The following is an 18892-nucleotide window of genomic DNA, read 5'->3' as shown; positions in this document are numbered from 1 at the left end:
ATTGAAATATCGATCTTTAAATGTGGAATATTTCAAAATAGACAGGCATGACATAATTTGTCTCAAAGTAAGACGAGGTGGTTCTTCTGTTCTTTCAGGTATAACTTCCCTGTCACTCATCACTTTGCTATAATCTCAAATCTTTATCAGTCGCTCTGTCTGCGATCCCCCTCCCACACCTTTAAACAGTCACCTATTAATTTGTAATGTTTAATCCTTCAGATCACCATGCTTCTGTTGTTTTCTTCACTTATGACAAAAAAGAGAGAGAAAAAAAAAGAGGAAGATTTTGGGAAGACAGTTTTTGCTGTGGGTGTGCTTTGTTCCTGCCTGAGTGAAGTGACAGTTGCTTTTCAGTTCTATGGTAAGACTTTAATCCCATCATTTAGATTGCATGTGAATCGCATAATATCAAAATTACTCATTAAATTAATAAGTTATAAACTGCGACTATATCGCTGCACTTTGGAAACATTACAGAATTTCAAATATCTACAACTCACAAAGTAGCTGTTGATTCATTGAATCTCTAAAGAGGTGAACTCATCATTTTGTGTCTCTTTTCTTTATCCTCTCATTGGAGACACAATATTTTCTGAACATGTGAATTTGAGTACTGTCGCCATAAACTTTGCTGTGCACAAACGTGGATATTTGTGTGTATTATTAAAATATATTATAGTTGTTGATTGCGAGCAGATAACAGAATCTGTGCAAATGATTTAAGCGGGTGGAAAAAGCGTAGAAAAACATGAGTTTAAGATATAAGTCGGCACATTCTTATGAATACATCTGGGTTTGTTTTTGTATTGTTTGAAAGTTTGTGTTAAATACAACCATCCATCCATTCATCCATCCATCATCCATCCATCCATCCATCCATCCATCCATCCATCCATCCATCCATCCATCCATCCATATATCCATCCATCCAGCTTGGTTGCAAATATCATGGATTTTATTTGATTCTACCAAATCCTTATCAGACTTTGAAACTCAATTTCTTCCACAATTCCTCATCGTCATTTGTACAGCTGTGGCCGCCAAGTGAGCATGTAACCTGTTGTAAAAAAAAAAAAAATAAATTTTTTCACACAACACAATGAGGAAAAAGCATTAACCGTGCAAACAGTGCTGCTGTATTGTGTTGAAATGTTGTGTAAGAGGATGAAAAGGTCTTTTCTACTTTCTGTCAAGATGAATATTTTAGCTTTTACAGCAAAGATGATGGATGGGGAGTAAAGGTTACATTCTTAACATATGCTCAGGTTTGCCCCATACTGCCTTGGTTCTTTTGTTTGTTTGTTACGTCAGCTCAGTCACTACTAACAGGTCAGCAAGAATCATTCATCGCTAGTTCAATTCCCGACCTTTGTTCATCTTTCATGCGGGTATGACAGTATGTATCTGTGACGTATGGTGACAAATTTGATGACTTGTGTGCTGTTTGACGTCAATGCACTACTAGCCGATACACCTTTGCTGCCCTGTACACCCCAGAGCCACCAACTCATATTTTCATCCTCAATTCTCATGAAGGATGTTATTAACAAACTTTAAGTAATCCAATGACAGGTAAAAGCACCATTGAAACTTTGCAGATGTACCTTCTTGACTCTCGTTATACGTACATGCTGAAAATGTGTACTTTTGAAAATAACAAGTCACAAGGAAATACACCAAATTCCTAATGATAGTAAGTTGATGACAAGTGCCCAACAAGACAGGAATGACATAACCAAGCAGTGTTTTGTTCCTGAAATAACTTCAGTGTCTCATTCGTAGAAAGCCAAGGTGCCGAAACATGCAATAGTCTGACACTTGACAGACACCTTTGTTTGCACTCTAGTAAAATGTTCCACCACTGGTTATTTCTCAATGGCTGGAAATGTCACGTTTTAGCACTCTGAAGTAAGAAATGTCTACAACGCCTGGTTTGTTCAAGCTTTTAACGTTCATATTAGTACAGAAGTGAATATGTATCCAAGAGGCTTGAAACTGAGAAAATTGTATGATTCTGTCATAAAAACTAATCAAGAGTTAGTCAGAAGAGAAGGAGGTAATATTCTAATTTTCAACATGTGTTTGTTCTGTGCCCTACCCAAAACACACCTCTTACCTCTCACAAATGAAACAATTACCGTGGCATAGTAGTGTACAAATACAATCATACCAACTGACTTATTTTCAACTTCGATCTGGAAAATAGAGAAGGAACCAGGAAACTTTCCAGTATCTTAGCTGTGGGGAGCCATGTGGGAGGGGCACATTTCATGGCAGGTGACAAGTAAAACCCAGTATATAAAGAGTGAAACACAAGAATTGAGCAGTGACACAATGGCACTGAAGGAATGGACGTGCGTGCTGACTGTGATCAACGTTCTGATTGCAGGTGAGTCTCGTGATGGAAAGTTTCTCTTGTTTTCAGGAAAAAGCTGGGCTGATTTGAAATGCATGTGTTGAAAAGTTTGATTAAAGGGTTTGGGACAATATAATAATCATGTTGGTTCTTCTTCTTCTTGTTCTTCTACATCATTATATTTATTATATAATTATATGATGGTGATGCAAATAAGGAATAAGAACATTGTTTAATGTTGTTTTAGGAAAAAAGACAACGTCTTTGTTTCTCTTATTTTTTGGGGAGAATGTTGTGTGACAATTCAACTGTGTTTTATTGTAAGTATGACAAAATAAATGACATTGTTTATGTGTGTTTTGCAGAATCGTATGCTCAGCTAGATGGTAAGTTGTTGTTCAGATTTTCAGATATTGAATCTTGAAATTTAAAAAACAAAACAAAACAACTATCATGATAATTGTCACCTGATAAGGTGCCGCTGTGAAGAACTGATGTGATTCAGTTATCATAAATCAAAGAATATAATGATGGGGAAAAAATGAAGTAGTGATAAAAATAATTGTTTTAATTACTATTCAACAGAAGTTTAAACAAATTGATGTGTTTTTCAGTGTGTGGTATCACACCTCTGAACACCAGGATAGTTGGAGGTGAGGACGCTCCACCTGGAAGTTGGCCTTGGCAGGTCAGTCTGCAGAGATTTGGAAGCCATGTATGTGGTGGTTCCCTTATCAACAGAGAGTGGGTGATGTCTGCTGCTCACTGCTTCTCCAGGTTGGTGACTGAAATATTTATATCCAGAATAAGATTGAGAATTTGGAAATAAATGCAGCATTGATTTCTCAAAACTGAAATACGAGAGCATTTTTTGTTTCTAGTTCAAGTACATCCAGGTGGAGGGTCTCTCTTGGTCGTCAGAGCCTGGAGGGTGACAACCCAAACGAGGTTTCCAGGACTGTTGCCACAATCATTTTGCATCCAGACTATGACAGCAGCACCAGTGACAACGATATTGCTCTGCTCAGACTCTCCTCACCAGTCACATTCACAGACTACATCAGACCAGTGTGTCTGGCAGCAAGTGACAGTGTGTTCAACAACGGCACTGACAGCTGGGTCACTGGCTGGGGTGCAGTCCATGAGGGAGGTGGGTGTGGCTTGTTGTGTATCTGGGGTTTTTCCTGATTTTAATGCTTCATTGTTCCCTGATGTGGAGGGTTATGTGTAAATTATCTCGTTGTGTTTCTGTCTAGTGTCCTTGCCATTCCCTGAAACTCTTCAAGAAGTGGAGGTTCCTGTTCTGGGAAACAGACAGTGTAACTGTCTGAATGGAGTTGGCACAATCACAGACAACATGATCTGTGCTGGTGTTCTAGCAGGTGGCAAAGACTCATGTCAGGTAAAATGTTTAATAAAACTTTCACTCTACTCTTCAAGAGCAAAAATTCTTTTTCATCCTCTTAAACATATCATGTATATCTTTTCAGGGAGATTCAGGTGGTCCAATGGTGACTAAGAAAGGCTCGACCTGGATCCAGTCTGGAGTTGTTAGTTTTGGATTTGGCTGTGCTCGACCCAATCTACCAGGAGTTTACTCCAGAGTGTCCCGTTATCAGCCATGGATCAACTCCCACATCAAATCTGATAAGCCAGGTTTTGTTCAGTTCACCACTACTGGGCCAGATGTTGACAGTGGCTACACCTGTCCTGGCCTGCCACCTCCTGTTATCATTGCAACAACTACCAAGACACCTGCTACTAGAACTTCAACATCATCTCCAAGCACAGGGTTGCCACCTACATCATCAAGTGCGGAATGTAAGTGCAATTCAGCAAATATTCACTATTGATATACTAAAATAGTCCATAATGCAAAGGATTGAGCTTGTGGATGACAAAATTATGAATAAATATCCGTTCTTTTTGACCTTCATTTTAATTCTGTGTTGTAGTGTGTGGTATCACACCTCTGAACACCAGGATAGTTGGAGGTGAGGACGCTCCACCTGGAAGTTGGCCTTGGCAGGTCAGTCTGCAGAGATTTGGCAGCCATGTGTGTGGTGGTTCCCTTATCAACAGAGAGTGGGTGATGTCTGCTGCTCACTGCTTCTCCAGGTAACTCTCCAAGATAGTTGTCTACAGATAATATTGAAGTTATTTAATATTATGCAGTGTCCATTATTGGAAAACTAAATCATCTGAATTATTTCCGTTTTAAGTCCAAGTACATCCAGGTGGAGGGTCTCTCTTGGTCGTCAGAGCCTGGAGGGTGACAACCCAAACGAGGTTTCCAGGACTGTTGCCACAATCATTTTGCATCCAGACTATGACAGCAGCACCAGTGACAACGATATTGCTCTGCTCAGACTCTCCTCACCAGTCAAATTCACAGACTACATCAGACCAGTGTGTCTGGCAGCAAGTGACAGTGTGTTCAACAACGGCACTGACAGCTGGGTCACTGGCTGGGGTGCAGTCCATGAGGGAGGTGGGTGTGGCTTGTTGTGTATCTGGGGTTTTTCCTGATTTTAATGCTTCATTGTTCCCTGATGTGGAGGGTTATGTGTAAATTCTCTCGTTGTGTTTCTGTCTAGTGTCCTTGCCATTCCCTGAAACTCTTCAAGAAGTGGAGGTTCCTGTTCTGGGAAACAGACAGTGTAACTGTCTGAATGGAGTTGGCACAATCACAGACAACATGATCTGTGCTGGTGTTCTAGCAGGTGGCAAAGACTCATGTCAGGTAAAATGTTTAATAAAACTTTCACTCTACTCTTCAAGAGCAAAAATTCTTTTTCATCCTCTTAAACATATCATCTATATCTTTTCAGGGAGATTCAGGTGGTCCAATGGTGACTAAGAAAGGCTCGACCTGGATCCAGTCTGGAGTTGTTAGTTTTGGATTTGGCTGTGCTCGACCCAATCTACCAGGAGTTTACTCCAGAGTGTCCCGTTATCAGCCATGGATCAACTCCCACATCAAATCTGATAAGCCAGGCTTTGTTCAGTTCACCACTACTGGGCCAGATGTTGACAGTGGCTACACCTGTCCTGGCCTGCCACCTCCTGTTATCATTGCAACAACTACCAAGACACCTGCTACTAGAACTTCAACATCATCTCCAAGCACAGGGTTGCCACCTACATCATCAAGTGCGGAATGTAAGTGCAATTCAGCAAATATTCACTATTGATATACTAAAATAGTCCATAATGCAAAGGATTGAGCTTGTGGATGACAAAATTATGAATAAATATCCGTTCTTTTTGACCTTCATTTTAATTCTGTGTTGTAGTGTGTGGTATCACACCTCTGAACACCAGGATAGTTGGAGGTGAGGACGCTCCACCTGGAAGTTGGCCTTGGCAGGTCAGTCTGCAGAGATTTGGCAGCCATGTGTGTGGTGGTTCCCTTATCAACAGAGAGTGGGTGATGTCTGCTGCTCACTGCTTCTCCAGGTAACTCTCCAAGATATTTGTTTACAGATAATATTGAAGTTATTTAATATTATGCAGTGTCCATTATTGGAAAACTAAATCATCTGAATTATTTCCGTTTTAAGTCCAAGTACATCCAGGTGGAGGGTCTCTCTTGGTCGTCAGAGCCTGGAGGGTGACAACCCAAACGAGGTTTCCAGGACTGTTGCCACAATCATTTTGCATCCAGACTATGACAGCAGCACCAGTGACAACGATATTGCTCTGCTCAGACTCTCCTCACCAGTCACATTCACAGACTACATCAGACCAGTGTGTCTGGCAGCAAGTGACAGTGTGTTCAACAACGGCACTGACAGCTGGGTCACTGGCTGGGGTGCAGTCCAAGAGGGAGGTGGGTGTGGCTTGTTGTGTATCTGGGGTTTACTTGCTTGTAATGCTTCATTGTTCCCTAATTTGGAGGGTTATGTGTAAATTCTCTCGTTGCGTTTCTGTCTAGTGTCCTTACCATTCCCTGAAACTCTTCAAGAAGTGGAGGTTCCTGTTCTGGGAAACAGACAGTGTAACTGTCTGAATGGAGTTGGCACAATCACAGACAACATGATCTGTGCTGGTGTTCTAGCAGGTGGCAAAGACTCATGTCAGGTAAAATGTTTAATAAAACTTTCACTCTACTCTTCAAGAGCAAAAATTCATTTTCATCCTCTTAAACATATCATGTATATCTTTTCAGGGAGATTCAGGTGGTCCAATGGTGACTAAGAAAGGCTCGACCTGGATCCAGTCTGGAGTTGTTAGTTTTGGATTTGGCTGTGCTCGACCCAATCTACCAGGAGTTTACTCCCGAGTGTCCCGTTATCAGCCATGGATCAACTCCCACATCAAATCTGATAAGCCAGGCTTTGTTCAGTTCACCACTACTGGGCCAGATGTTGACAGTGGCTACACCTGTCCTGGCCTGCCACCTCCTGTTATCATTGCAACAACTACCAAGACACCTGCTACTAGAACTTCAACATCATCTCCAAGCACAGGGTTGCCACCTACATCATCAAGTGCGGAATGTAAGTGCAATTCAGCAAATATTCACTATTGATATACTAAAATAGTCCATAATGCAAAGGATTGAGCTTGTGGATGACAAAATTATGAATAAATATCCGTTCTTTTTGACCTTAATTTTAATTCTGTGTTGTAGTGTGTGGTATCACACCTCTGAACACCAGGATAGTTGGAGGTGAGGACGCTCCACCTGGAAGTTGGCCTTGGCAGGTCAGTCTGCAGAGATTTGGCAGCCATGTGTGTGGTGGTTCCCTTATCAACAGAGAGTGGGTGATGTCTGCTGCTCACTGCTTCTCCAGGTAACTCTCCAAGATAGTTGTCTACAGATAATATTGAAGTTATTTAATATTATGCAGTGTCCATTATTGGAAAACTAAATCATCTGAATTATTTCCGTTTTAAGTCCAAGTACATCCAGGTGGAGGGTCTCTCTTGGTCGTCAGAGCCTGGAGGGTGACAACCCAAACGAGGTTTCCAGGACTGTTGCCACAATCATTTTGCATCCAGACTATGACAGCAGCACCAGTGACAACGATATTGCTCTGCTCAGACTCTCCTCACCAGTCACATTCACAGACTACATCAGACCAGTGTGTCTGGCAGCAAGTGACAGTGTGTTCAACAACGGCACTGACAGCTGGGTCACTGGCTGGGGTGCAGTCCATGAGGGAGGTGGGTGTGGCTTGTTGTGTATCTGGGGTTTTTCCTGATTTTAATGCTTCATTGTTCCCTGATGTGGAGGGTTATGTGTAAATTCTCTCGTTGTGTTTCTGTCTAGTGTCCTTGCCATTCCCTGAAACTCTTCAAGAAGTGGAGGTTCCTGTTCTGGGAAACAGACAGTGTAACTGTCTGAATGGAGTTGGCACAATCACAGACAACATGATCTGTGCTGGTGTTCTAGCAGGTGGCAAAGACTCATGTCAGGTAAAATGTTTAATAAAACTTTCACTCTACTCTTCAAGAGCAAAAATTCATTTTCATCCTCTTAAACATATCATGTATATCTTTTCAGGGAGATTCAGGTGGTCCAATGGTGACTAAGAAAGGCTCGACCTGGATCCAGTCTGGAGTTGTTAGTTTTGGATTTGGCTGTGCTCGACCCAATCTACCAGGAGTTTACTCCCGAGTGTCCCGTTATCAGCCATGGATCAACTCCCACATCAAATCTGATAAGCCAGGCTTTGTTCAGTTCACCACTACTGGGCCAGATGTTGACAGTGGCTACACCTGTCCTGGCCTGCCACCTCCTGTTATCATTGCAACAACTACCAAGACACCTGCTACTAGAACTTCAACATCATCTCCAAGCACAGGGTTGCCACCTACATCATCAAGTGCGGAATGTAAGTGCAATTCAGCAAATATTCACTATTGATATACTAAAATAGTCCATAATGCAAAGGATTGAGCTTGTGGATGACAAAATTATGAATAAATATCCGTTCTTTTTGACCTTAATTTTAATTCTGTGTTGTAGTGTGTGGTATCACACCTCTGAACACCAGGATAGTTGGAGGTGAGGACGCTCCACCTGGAAGTTGGCCTTGGCAGGTCAGTCTGCAGAGATTTGGCAGCCATGTGTGTGGTGGTTCCCTTATCAACAGAGAGTGGGTGATGTCTGCTGCTCACTGCTTCTCCAGGTAACTCTCCAAGATAGTTGTCTACAGATAATATTGAAGTTATTTAATATTATGCAGTGTCCATTATTGGAAAACTAAATCATCTGAATTATTTCCGTTTTAAGTCCAAGTACATCCAGGTGGAGGGTCTCTCTTGGTCGTCAGAGCCTGGAGGGTGACAACCCAAACGAGGTTTCCAGGACTGTTGCCACAATCATTTTGCATCCAGACTATGACAGCAGCACCAGTGACAACGATATTGCTCTGCTCAGACTCTCCTCACCAGTCACATTCACAGACTACATCAGACCAGTGTGTCTGGCAGCAAGTGACAGTGTGTTCAACAACGGCACTGACAGCTGGGTCACTGGCTGGGGTGCAGTCCATGAGGGAGGTGGGTGTGGCTTGTTGTGTATCTGGGGTTTTTCCTGATTTTAATGCTTCATTGTTCCCTGATGTGGAGGGTTATGTGTAAATTCTCTCGTTGTGTTTCTGTCTAGTGTCCTTGCCATTCCCTGAAACTCTTCAAGAAGTGGAGGTTCCTGTTCTGGGAAACAGACAGTGTAACTGTCTGAATGGAGTTGGCACAATCACAGACAACATGATCTGTGCTGGTGTTCTAGCAGGTGGCAAAGACTCATGTCAGGTAAAATGTTTAATAAAACTTTCACTCTACTCTTCAAGAGCAAAAATTCTTTTTCATTCTCTTAAACATATCATCTATATCTTTTCAGGGAGATTCAGGTGGTCCAATGGTGACTAAGAAAGGCTCGACCTGGATCCAGTCTGGAGTTGTTAGTTTTGGATTTGGCTGTGCTCGACCCAATCTACCAGGAGTTTACTCCAGAGTGTCCCGTTATCAGCCATGGATCAACTCCCACATCAAATCTGATAAGCCAGGTTTTGTTCAGTTCACCACTACTGGGCCAGATGTTGACAGTGGCTACACCTGTCCTGGCCTGCCACCTCCTGTTATCATTGCAACAACTACCAAGACACCTGCTACTAGAACTTCAACATCATCTCCAAGCACAGGGTTGCCACCTACATCATCAAGTGCGGAATGTAAGTGCAATTCAGCAAATATTCACTATTGATATACTAAAATAGTCCATAATGCAAAGGATTGAGCTTGTGGATGACAAAATTATGAATAAATATCCGTTCTTTTTGACCTTCATTTTAATTCTGTGTTGTAGTGTGTGGTATCACACCTCTGAACACCAGGATAGTTGGAGGTGAGGACGCTCCACCTGGAAGTTGGCCTTGGCAGGTCAGTCTGCAGAGATTTGGCAGCCATGTGTGTGGTGGTTCCCTTATCAACAGAGAGTGGGTGATGTCTGCTGCTCACTGCTTCTCCAGGTAACTCTCCAAGATAGTTGTCTACAGATAATATTGAAGTTATTTAATATTATGCAGTGTCCATTATTGGAAAACTAAATCATCTGAATTATTTCCGTTTTAAGTCCAAGTACATCCAGGTGGAGGGTCTCTCTTGGTCGTCAGAGCCTGGAGGGTGACAACCCAAACGAGGTTTCCAGGACTGTTGCCACAATCATTTTGCATCCAGACTATGACAGCAGCACCAGTGACAACGATATTGCTCTGCTCAGACTCTCCTCACCAGTCAAATTCACAGACTACATCAGACCAGTGTGTCTGGCAGCAAGTGACAGTGTGTTCAACAACGGCACTGACAGCTGGGTCACTGGCTGGGGTGCAGTCCATGAGGGAGGTGGGTGTGGCTTGTTGTGTATCTGGGGTTTTTCCTGATTTTAATGCTTCATTGTTCCCTGATGTGGAGGGTTATGTGTAAATTCTCTCGTTGTGTTTCTGTCTAGTGTCCTTGCCATTCCCTGAAACTCTTCAAGAAGTGGAGGTTCCTGTTCTGGGAAACAGACAGTGTAACTGTCTGAATGGAGTTGGCACAATCACAGACAACATGATCTGTGCTGGTGTTCTAGCAGGTGGCAAAGACTCATGTCAGGTAAAATGTTTAATAAAACTTTCACTCTACTCTTCAAGAGCAAAAATTCTTTTTCATCCTCTTAAACATATCATCTATATCTTTTCAGGGAGATTCAGGTGGTCCAATGGTGACTAAGAAAGGCTCGACCTGGATCCAGTCTGGAGTTGTTAGTTTTGGATTTGGCTGTGCTCGACCCAATCTACCAGGAGTTTACTCCAGAGTGTCCCGTTATCAGCCATGGATCAACTCCCACATCAAATCTGATAAGCCAGGCTTTGTTCAGTTCACCACTACTGGGCCAGATGTTGACAGTGGCTACACCTGTCCTGGCCTGCCACCTCCTGTTATCATTGCAACAACTACCAAGACACCTGCTACTAGAACTTCAACATCATCTCCAAGCACAGGGTTGCCACCTACATCATCAAGTGCGGAATGTAAGTGCAATTCAGCAAATATTCACTATTGATATACTAAAATAGTCCATAATGCAAAGGATTGAGCTTGTGGATGACAAAATTATGAATAAATATCCGTTCTTTTTGACCTTAATTTTAATTCTGTGTTGTAGTGTGTGGTATCACACCTCTGAACACCAGGATAGTTGGAGGTGAGGACGCTCCACCTGGAAGTTGGCCTTGGCAGGTCAGTCTGCAGAGATTTGGCAGCCATGTGTGTGGTGGTTCCCTTATCAACAGAGAGTGGGTGATGTCTGCTGCTCACTGCTTCTCCAGGTAACTCTCCAAGATAGTTGTCTACAGATAATATTGAAGTTATTTAATATTATGCAGTGTCCATTATTGGAAAACTAAATCATCTGAATTATTTCCGTTTTAAGTCCAAGTACATCCAGGTGGAGGGTCTCTCTTGGTCGTCAGAGCCTGGAGGGTGACAACCCAAACGAGGTTTCCAGGACTGTTGCCACAATCATTTTGCATCCAGACTATGACAGCAGCACCAGTGACAACGATATTGCTCTGCTCAGACTCTCCTCACCAGTCACATTCACAGACTACATCAGACCAGTGTGTCTGGCAGCAAGTGACAGTGTGTTCAACAACGGCACTGACAGCTGGGTCACTGGCTGGGGTGCAGTCCAAGAGGGAGGTGGGTGTGGCTTGTTGTGTATCTGGGGTTTTTCCTGATTTTAATGCTTCATTGTTCCCTGATGTGGAGGGTTATGTGTAAATTCTCTCGTTGTGTTTCTGTCTAGTGTCCTTGCCATTCCCTGAAACTCTTCAAGAAGTGGAGGTTCCTGTTCTGGGAAACAGACAGTGTAACTGTCTGAATGGAGTTGGCACAATCACAGACAACATGATCTGTGCTGGTGTTCTAGCAGGTGGCAAAGACTCATGTCAGGTAAAATGTTTAATAAAACTTTCACTCTACTCTTCAAGAGCAAAAATTCTTTTTCATCCTCTTAAACATATCATCTATATCTTTTCAGGGAGATTCAGGTGGTCCAATGGTGACTAAGAAAGGCTCGACCTGGATCCAGTCTGGAGTTGTTAGTTTTGGATTTGGCTGTGCTCGACCCAATCTACCAGGAGTTTACTCCAGAGTGTCCCGTTATCAGCCATGGATCAACTCCCACATCAAATCTGATAAGCCAGGCTTTGTTCAGTTCACCACTACTGGGCCAGATGTTGACAGTGGCTACACCTGTCCTGGCCTGCCACCTCCTGTTATCATTGCAACAACTACCAAGACACCTGCTACTACAACTTCAACATCATCTCCAAGCACAGGGTTGCCACCTACATTATCAAGTGCGGAATGTAAGTGCAATTCAGCAAATATTCACTATTGATATACTAAAATAGTCCATAATGCAAAGGATTGAGCTTGTGGATGACAAAATTATGAATAAATATCCGTTCTTTTTGACCTTCATTTTAATTCTGTGTTGTAGTGTGTGGTATCACACCTCTGAACACCAGGATAGTTGGAGGTGAGGACGCTCCACCTGGAAGTTGGCCTTGGCAGGTCAGTCTGCAGAGATTTGGCAGCCATGTGTGTGGTGGTTCCCTTATCAACAGAGAGTGGGTGATGTCTGCTGCTCACTGCTTCTCCAGGTTGGTGACTGAAATATTTATATCCAGAATAAGATTGAGAATTTGGAAATAAATGCAGCATTGATTTCTCAAAACTGAAATACGAGAGCATTTTTTGTTTCTAGTCCAAGTACATCCAGGTGGAGGGTCTCTCTTGGTCGTCAGAGCCTGGAGGGTGACAACCCAAACGAGGTTTCCAGGACTGTTGCCACAATCATTTTGCATCCAGACTATGACAGCAGCACCAGTGACAACGATATTGCTCTGCTCAGACTCTCCTCACCAGTCACATTCACAGACTACATCAGACCAGTGTGTCTGGCAGCAAGTGACAGTGTGTTCAACAACGGCACTGACAGCTGGGTCACTGGCTGGGGTGCAGTCCAAGAGGGAGGTGGGTGTGGCTTGTTGTGTATCTGGGGTTTTTCCTGATTTTAATGCTTCATTGTTCCCTGATGTGGAGGGTTATGTGTAAATTCTCTCGTTGTGTTTCTGTCTAGTGTCCTTGCCATTCCCTGAAACTCTTCAAGAAGTGGAGGTTCCTGTTCTGGGAAACAGACAGTGTAACTGTCTGAATGGAGTTGGCACAATCACAGACAACATGATCTGTGCTGGTGTTCTAGCAGGTGGCAAAGACTCATGTCAGGTAAAATGTTTAATAAAACTTTCACTCTACTCTTCAAGAGCAAAAATTCTTTTTCATCCTCTTAAACATATCATCTATATCTTTTCAGGGAGATTCAGGTGGTCCAATGGTGACTAAGAAAGGCTCGACCTGGATCCAGTCTGGAGTTGTTAGTTTTGGATTTGGCTGTGCTCGACCCAATCTACCAGGAGTTTACTCCAGAGTGTCCCGTTATCAGCCATGGATCAACTCCCACATCAAATCTGATAAGCCAGGCTTTGTTCAGTTCACCACTACTGGGCCAGATGTTGACAGTGGCTACACCTGTCCTGGCCTGCCACCTCCTGTTATCATTGCAACAACTACCAAGACACCTGCTACTAGAACTTCAACATCATCTCCAAGCACAGGGTTGCCACCTACATCATCAAGTGCGGAATGTAAGTGCAATTCAGCAAATATTCACTATTGATATACTAAAATAGTCCATAATGCAAAGGATTGAGCTTGTGGATGACAAAATTATGAATAAATATCCGTTCTTTTTGACCTTCATTTTAATTCTGTGTTGTAGTGTGTGGTATCACACCTCTGAACACCAGGATAGTTGGAGGTGAGGACGCTCCACCTGGAAGTTGGCCTTGGCAGGTCAGTCTGCAGAGATTTGGCAGCCATGTGTGTGGTGGTTCCCTTATCAACAGAGAGTGGGTGATGTCTGCTGCTCACTGCTTCTCCAGGTAACTCTCCAAGATATTTGTTTACAGATAATATTGAAGTTATTTAATATTATGCAGTGTCCATTATTGGAAAACTAAATCATCTGAATTATTTCCGTTTTAAGTCCAAGTACATCCAGGTGGAGGGTCTCTCTTGGTTGTCAGAGCCTGGAGGGTGACAACCCAAACGAGGTTTCCAGGACTGTTGCCACAATCATTTTGCATCCAGACTATGACAGCAGCACCAGTGACAACGATATTGCTCTGCTCAGACTCTCCTCACCAGTCACATTCACAGACTACATCAGACCAGTGTGTCTGGCAGCAAGTGACAGTTTGTTCAACAACGGCACTGACAGCTGGGTCACTGGCTGGGGTGCAGTCCAAGAGGGAGGTGGGTGTGGCTTGTTGTGTATCTGGGGTTTTTCCTGATTTTAATGCTTCATTGTTCCCTGATGTGGAGGGTTATGTGTAAATTCTCTCGTTGTGTTTCTGTCTAGTGTCCTTGCCATTCCCTGAAACTCTTCAAGAAGTGGAGGTTCCTGTTCTGGGAAACAGACAGTGTAACTGTCTGAATGGAGTTGGCACAATCACAGACAACATGATCTGTGCTGGTGTTCTAGCAGGTGGCAAAGACTCATGTCAGGTAAAATGTTTAATAAAACTTTCACTCTACTCTTAAAGAGCAAAAATTCTTTTTCATCCTCTTAAACATATCATCTATATCTTTTCAGGGAGATTCAGGTGGTCCAATGGTGACTAAGAAAGGCTCGACCTGGATCCAGTCTGGAGTTGTTAGTTTTGGATTTGGCTGTGCTCGACCCAATCTACCAGGAGTTTACTCCAGAGTGTCCCGTTATCAGCCATGGATCAACTCCCACATCAAATCTGATAAGCCAGGCTTTGTTCAGTTCACCACTACTGGGCCAGATGCTGACAGTGGCTACACCTGTCCTGGCCTACCACCTCCTGTTATCATTGCAACAACTACCAAGACACCTGCTACTACAACTTCAACATCATCTCCAAGCACAGGGTTGCCACCTACATTATCAAGTGCGGAATGTAAGTGCAATTCAGCAAATATTCACTATTGATATACTAAAATAGTCCATAATGCAAAGGATTGAGCTTGTGGATGACAAAATTATGAATAAATATCCGTTCTTTTTGACCTTCATTTTAATTCTGTGTTGTAGTGTGTGGTATCACACCTCTGAACACCAGGATAGTTGGAGGTGAGGACGCTCCACCTGGAAGTTGGCCTTGGCAGGTCAGTCTGCAGAGATTTGGCAGCCATGTGTGTGGTGGTTCCCTTATCAACAGAGAGTGGGTGATGTCTGCTGCTCACTGCTTCTCCAGGTAACTCTCCAAGATATTTGTTTACAGATAATATTGAAGTTATTTAATATTATGCAGTGTCCATTATTGGAAAACTAAATCATCTGAATTATTTCCGTTTTAAGTCCAAGTACATCCAGGTGGAGGGTCTCTCTTGGTCGTCAGAGCCTGGAGGGTGACAACCCAAACGAGGTTTCCAGGACTGTTGCCACAATCATTTTGCATCCAGACTATGACAGCAGCACCAGTGACAACGATATTGCTCTGCTCAGACTCTCCTCACCAGTCACATTCACAGACTACATCAGACCAGTGTGTCTGGCAGCAAGTGACAGTGTGTTCAACAACGGCACTGACAGCTGGGTCACTGGCTGGGGTGCAGTCCAAGAGGGAGGTGGGTGTTGGTTGTTGTGTATCTGGGGTTTTTCCTGATTTTAATGCTTCATTGTTCCCTGATGTGGAGGGTTATGTGTAAATTCTCTCGTTGTGTTTCTGTCTAGTGTCCTTGCCATTCCCTGAAACTCTTCAAGAAGTGGAGGTTCCTGTTCTGGGAAACAGACAGTGTAACTGTCTGAATGGAGTTGGCACAATCACAGACAACATGATCTGTGCTGGTGTTCTAGCAGGTGGCAAAGACTCATGTCAGGTAAAATGTTTAATAAAACTTTCACTCTACTCTTCAAGAGCAAAAATTATTTTTCATCCTCTTAAACATATCATCTATATCTTTTCAGGGAGATTCAGGTGGTCCAATGGTGACTAAGAAAGGCTCAACCTGGATCCAGTCTGGAGTTGTTAGTTTTGGATTTGGCTGTGCTCGACCCAATCTACCAGGAGTTTACTCCAGAGTGTCCCGTTATCAGCCATGGATCAACTCCCACATCAAATCTGATAAGCCAGGCTTTGTTCAGTTCACCACTACTGGGCCAGATGCTGACAGTGGCTACACCTGTCCTGGCCTACCACCTCCTGTTATCATTGCAACAACTACCAAGACACCTGCTACTACAACTTCAACATCATCTCCAAGCACAGGGTTGCCACCTACATTATCAAGTGCGGAATGTAAGTGCAATTCAGCAAATATTCACTATTGATATACTAAAATAGTCCATAATGCAAAGGATTGAGCTTGTGGATGACAAAATTATGAATAAATATCCGTTCTTTTTGACCTTCATTTTAATTCTGTGTTGTAGTGTGTGGTATCACACCTCTGAACACCAGGATAGTTGGAGGTGAGGACGCTCCACCTGGAAGTTGGCCTTGGCAGGTCAGTCTGCAGAGATTTGGCAGCCATGTGTGTGGTGGTTCCCTTATCAACAGAGAGTGGGTGATGTCTGCTGCTCACTGCTTCTCCAGGTAACTCTCCAAGATAGTTGTCTACAGATAATATTGAAGTTATTTAATATTATGCAGTGTCCATTATTGGAAAACTAAATCATCTGAATTATTTCCGTTTTAAGTCCAAGTACATCCAGGTGGAGGGTCTCTCTTGGTCGTCAGAGCCTGGAGGGTGACAACCCAAACGAGGTTTCCAGGACTGTTGCCACAATCATTTTGCATCCAGACTATGACAGCAGCACCAGTGACAACGATATTGCTCTGCTCAGACTCTCCTCACCAGTCACATTCACAGACTACATCAGACCAGTGTGTCTGGCAGCAAGTGACAGTGTGTTCAACAACGGCACTGACAGCTGGGTCACTGGCTGGGGTGCAGTCCAAGAAGGAGGTGGGTGTGGCTTGTTGTGTTTCTGGGGTTTACTTGCTTGTAATGCTTCATTGTTCCCTAATTTGGAGGGTTATGTGTAAATTCTCTCGTTGCGTTTCTGTCTAGTGTCCTTACCATTCCCTGAAACTCTTCAAGAAGTGGAGGTTCCTGTTCTGGGAAACAGACAGTGTAACTGTCTGAATGGAGTTGGCACAATCACAGACAACATGATCTGTGCTGGTGTTCTAGCAGGTGGCAAAGACTCATGTCAGGTAAAATGTTTAATAAAACTTTCACTCTACTCTTCAAGAGCAAAAATTCATTTTCATCCTCTTAAACATATCATGTATATCTTTTCAGGGAGATTCAGGTGGTCCAATGGTGACTAAGAAAGGCTCGACCTGGATCCAGTCTGGAGTTGTTAGTTTTGGATTTGGCTGTGCTCGACCCAATCTACCAGGAGTTTACTCCCGAGTGTCCCGTTATCAGCCATGGATCAACTCCCACATCAAATCTGATAAGCCAGGCTTTGTTCAGTTCACCACTACTGGGCCAGATGCTGACAGTGGCTACACCTGTCCTGGCCTTCCCCCTACCTCACTACCTTCACCACCATTAATTACTACAAACCCATCAAGTGAGAGAGTCAGATTTTATCTTCACTGTATTTCTACATTATGAAGTTGACTTTTCCTCATTAATGTTTATTTGCTTTTGTTTATTGCATTTTTCCCCTGTTCCATCCTTTTTTAAGGGTCAGTTTGTGGTAAGGCTCCAATGAACAGTCGTGCAGCAGGTGACAGTGGCACTGTACCTGAAGGAACTTGGCCCTGGATGGTGAGTCTTCAGAAAAATGGAGTTCATGAATGTGGTGGATCCTTAATCGCCCAAAAGTTCATTCTAACCTCTTCCCAGTGTTTCTCTAAGTAAGTATGACTACTAGTACACTTACTAATTTTTTTGATCATGGGTTCTCACAATTTTACAAGTCTTTTCAATTGTTTATTTCTCTCCCTGACAGGCTCAATCCAGATGTTAGTGAGTGGAAAGTGTTTGTTGGCCAGCGGCTTCTGAGTGGTGTTGAGGAATTTGAGGCATCATTGAGCATTACAAACATAACAATAACCCAAATGCCTGGCTCCAACATTGCACTCTTGCAGCTCGATCAGTCAGTTATTTACAGTGATTATGTCCAGCCTATATGTTTGGACATTACAAATACCAGAACTTTTCCTGTTGGCACTCAGTGTTGGGTGGCAGGCTGGTTAAAGGAGGTCAAGAGAGAAGGTGAGTGTTTGTTTTTTTTGTGTGCCTATTGTTCCTGCACATTCACTCATGATACTTGTAATGTATATTTGTTTGACGAAATGTCATTTTTGTCTTGGTATAGCTGGCTTGGTTCTTCAAGACCTTGAAACTCAAGTGGCAACGTGTGCTGATGTTTCTGATACAGAGAATATTTGCACTTACACCATGGACCTTCAACAGGTATTATATCAATCAATTGATCTGTGCAGAAGCTTTAAGATGGGTCATCTCTGGATCTTGATTATTGTTTGATCTTTATTTCCACAGGGGAATCAAGGAAGCCCTCTAATTTGCAAGTCAGATGAATCGTGGTACCATGTTGCAGTTGTAAGCCAGAATGAAGATAAATCGGTCCGTGCAGATGTTCAGGTCTTTGCCAAAACGTCACGCTTTGCGTCATTTTTGAAAGAGACAGTTGGGGACATGCCAGCTCCTGCTGCGCCCTTAACAGGAAATTCGCCAGTCTTTTCAGTTCATATATTCCTGTCATTCACTACTTCCATTATCTTGATGTACTTGTTGTCATAATACCTGTTGTGGCTTTGGATTTGTTTAATATTGTACTAAAATGTAACTCTGATTTGGAGCTGTAAACACTGTCAGCTTTCAAATACAGTGCACTCATGAAATGTACTTGCAACACTCGGGGAAAACTGAACAAAGCCACCGACAAAGAAGTTTACAATT

The 18892-nt window shown here is 43.0% G+C and overlaps 1 protein-coding gene across 1 annotated transcript; it reads left to right on the top strand.

Moving 5' to 3' along the window:
• Positions 1-2337: 2337 nt before the first annotated feature.
• On the top strand, positions 2338-17971 carry LOC308145597 (uncharacterized protein; the record flags this gene model as incomplete). The annotated part of the gene is made up of 46 exons (XM_080517062.1): positions 2338-2392; positions 2974-3136; positions 3241-3509; positions 3616-3761; positions 3850-4180; positions 4315-4477; positions 4582-4850; positions 4957-5102; positions 5191-5521; positions 5656-5818; positions 5923-6191; positions 6297-6442; positions 6531-6861; positions 6996-7158; positions 7263-7531; positions 7638-7783; positions 7872-8202; positions 8337-8499; positions 8604-8872; positions 8979-9124; positions 9213-9543; positions 9678-9840; positions 9945-10213; positions 10320-10465; positions 10554-10884; positions 11019-11181; positions 11286-11554; positions 11661-11806; positions 11895-12225; positions 12360-12522; positions 12627-12895; positions 13002-13147; positions 13236-13566; positions 13701-13863; positions 13968-14236; positions 14343-14488; positions 14577-14907; positions 15042-15204; positions 15309-15577; positions 15684-15829; positions 15918-16248; positions 16383-16545; positions 16650-16918; positions 17024-17169; positions 17258-17534; positions 17919-17971. The coding sequence occupies 46 exons, from the start codon at positions 2338-2340 to the stop codon at positions 17969-17971; spliced, it is 10053 nt and encodes a 3350-aa protein (XP_080373188.1).
• Positions 17972-18892: the final 921 nt, after the last annotated feature.

Source organism: Blennius ocellaris, assembly GCF_963422515.1.
Source record: "Blennius ocellaris genome assembly, chromosome: 21".
Lineage (NCBI taxonomy): Eukaryota > Metazoa > Chordata > Actinopteri > Blenniiformes > Blenniidae > Blennius > Blennius ocellaris.
Note: the sequence above shows the minus strand (reverse complement) of the source record. Positions and strands in the feature narration are given on the sequence as shown.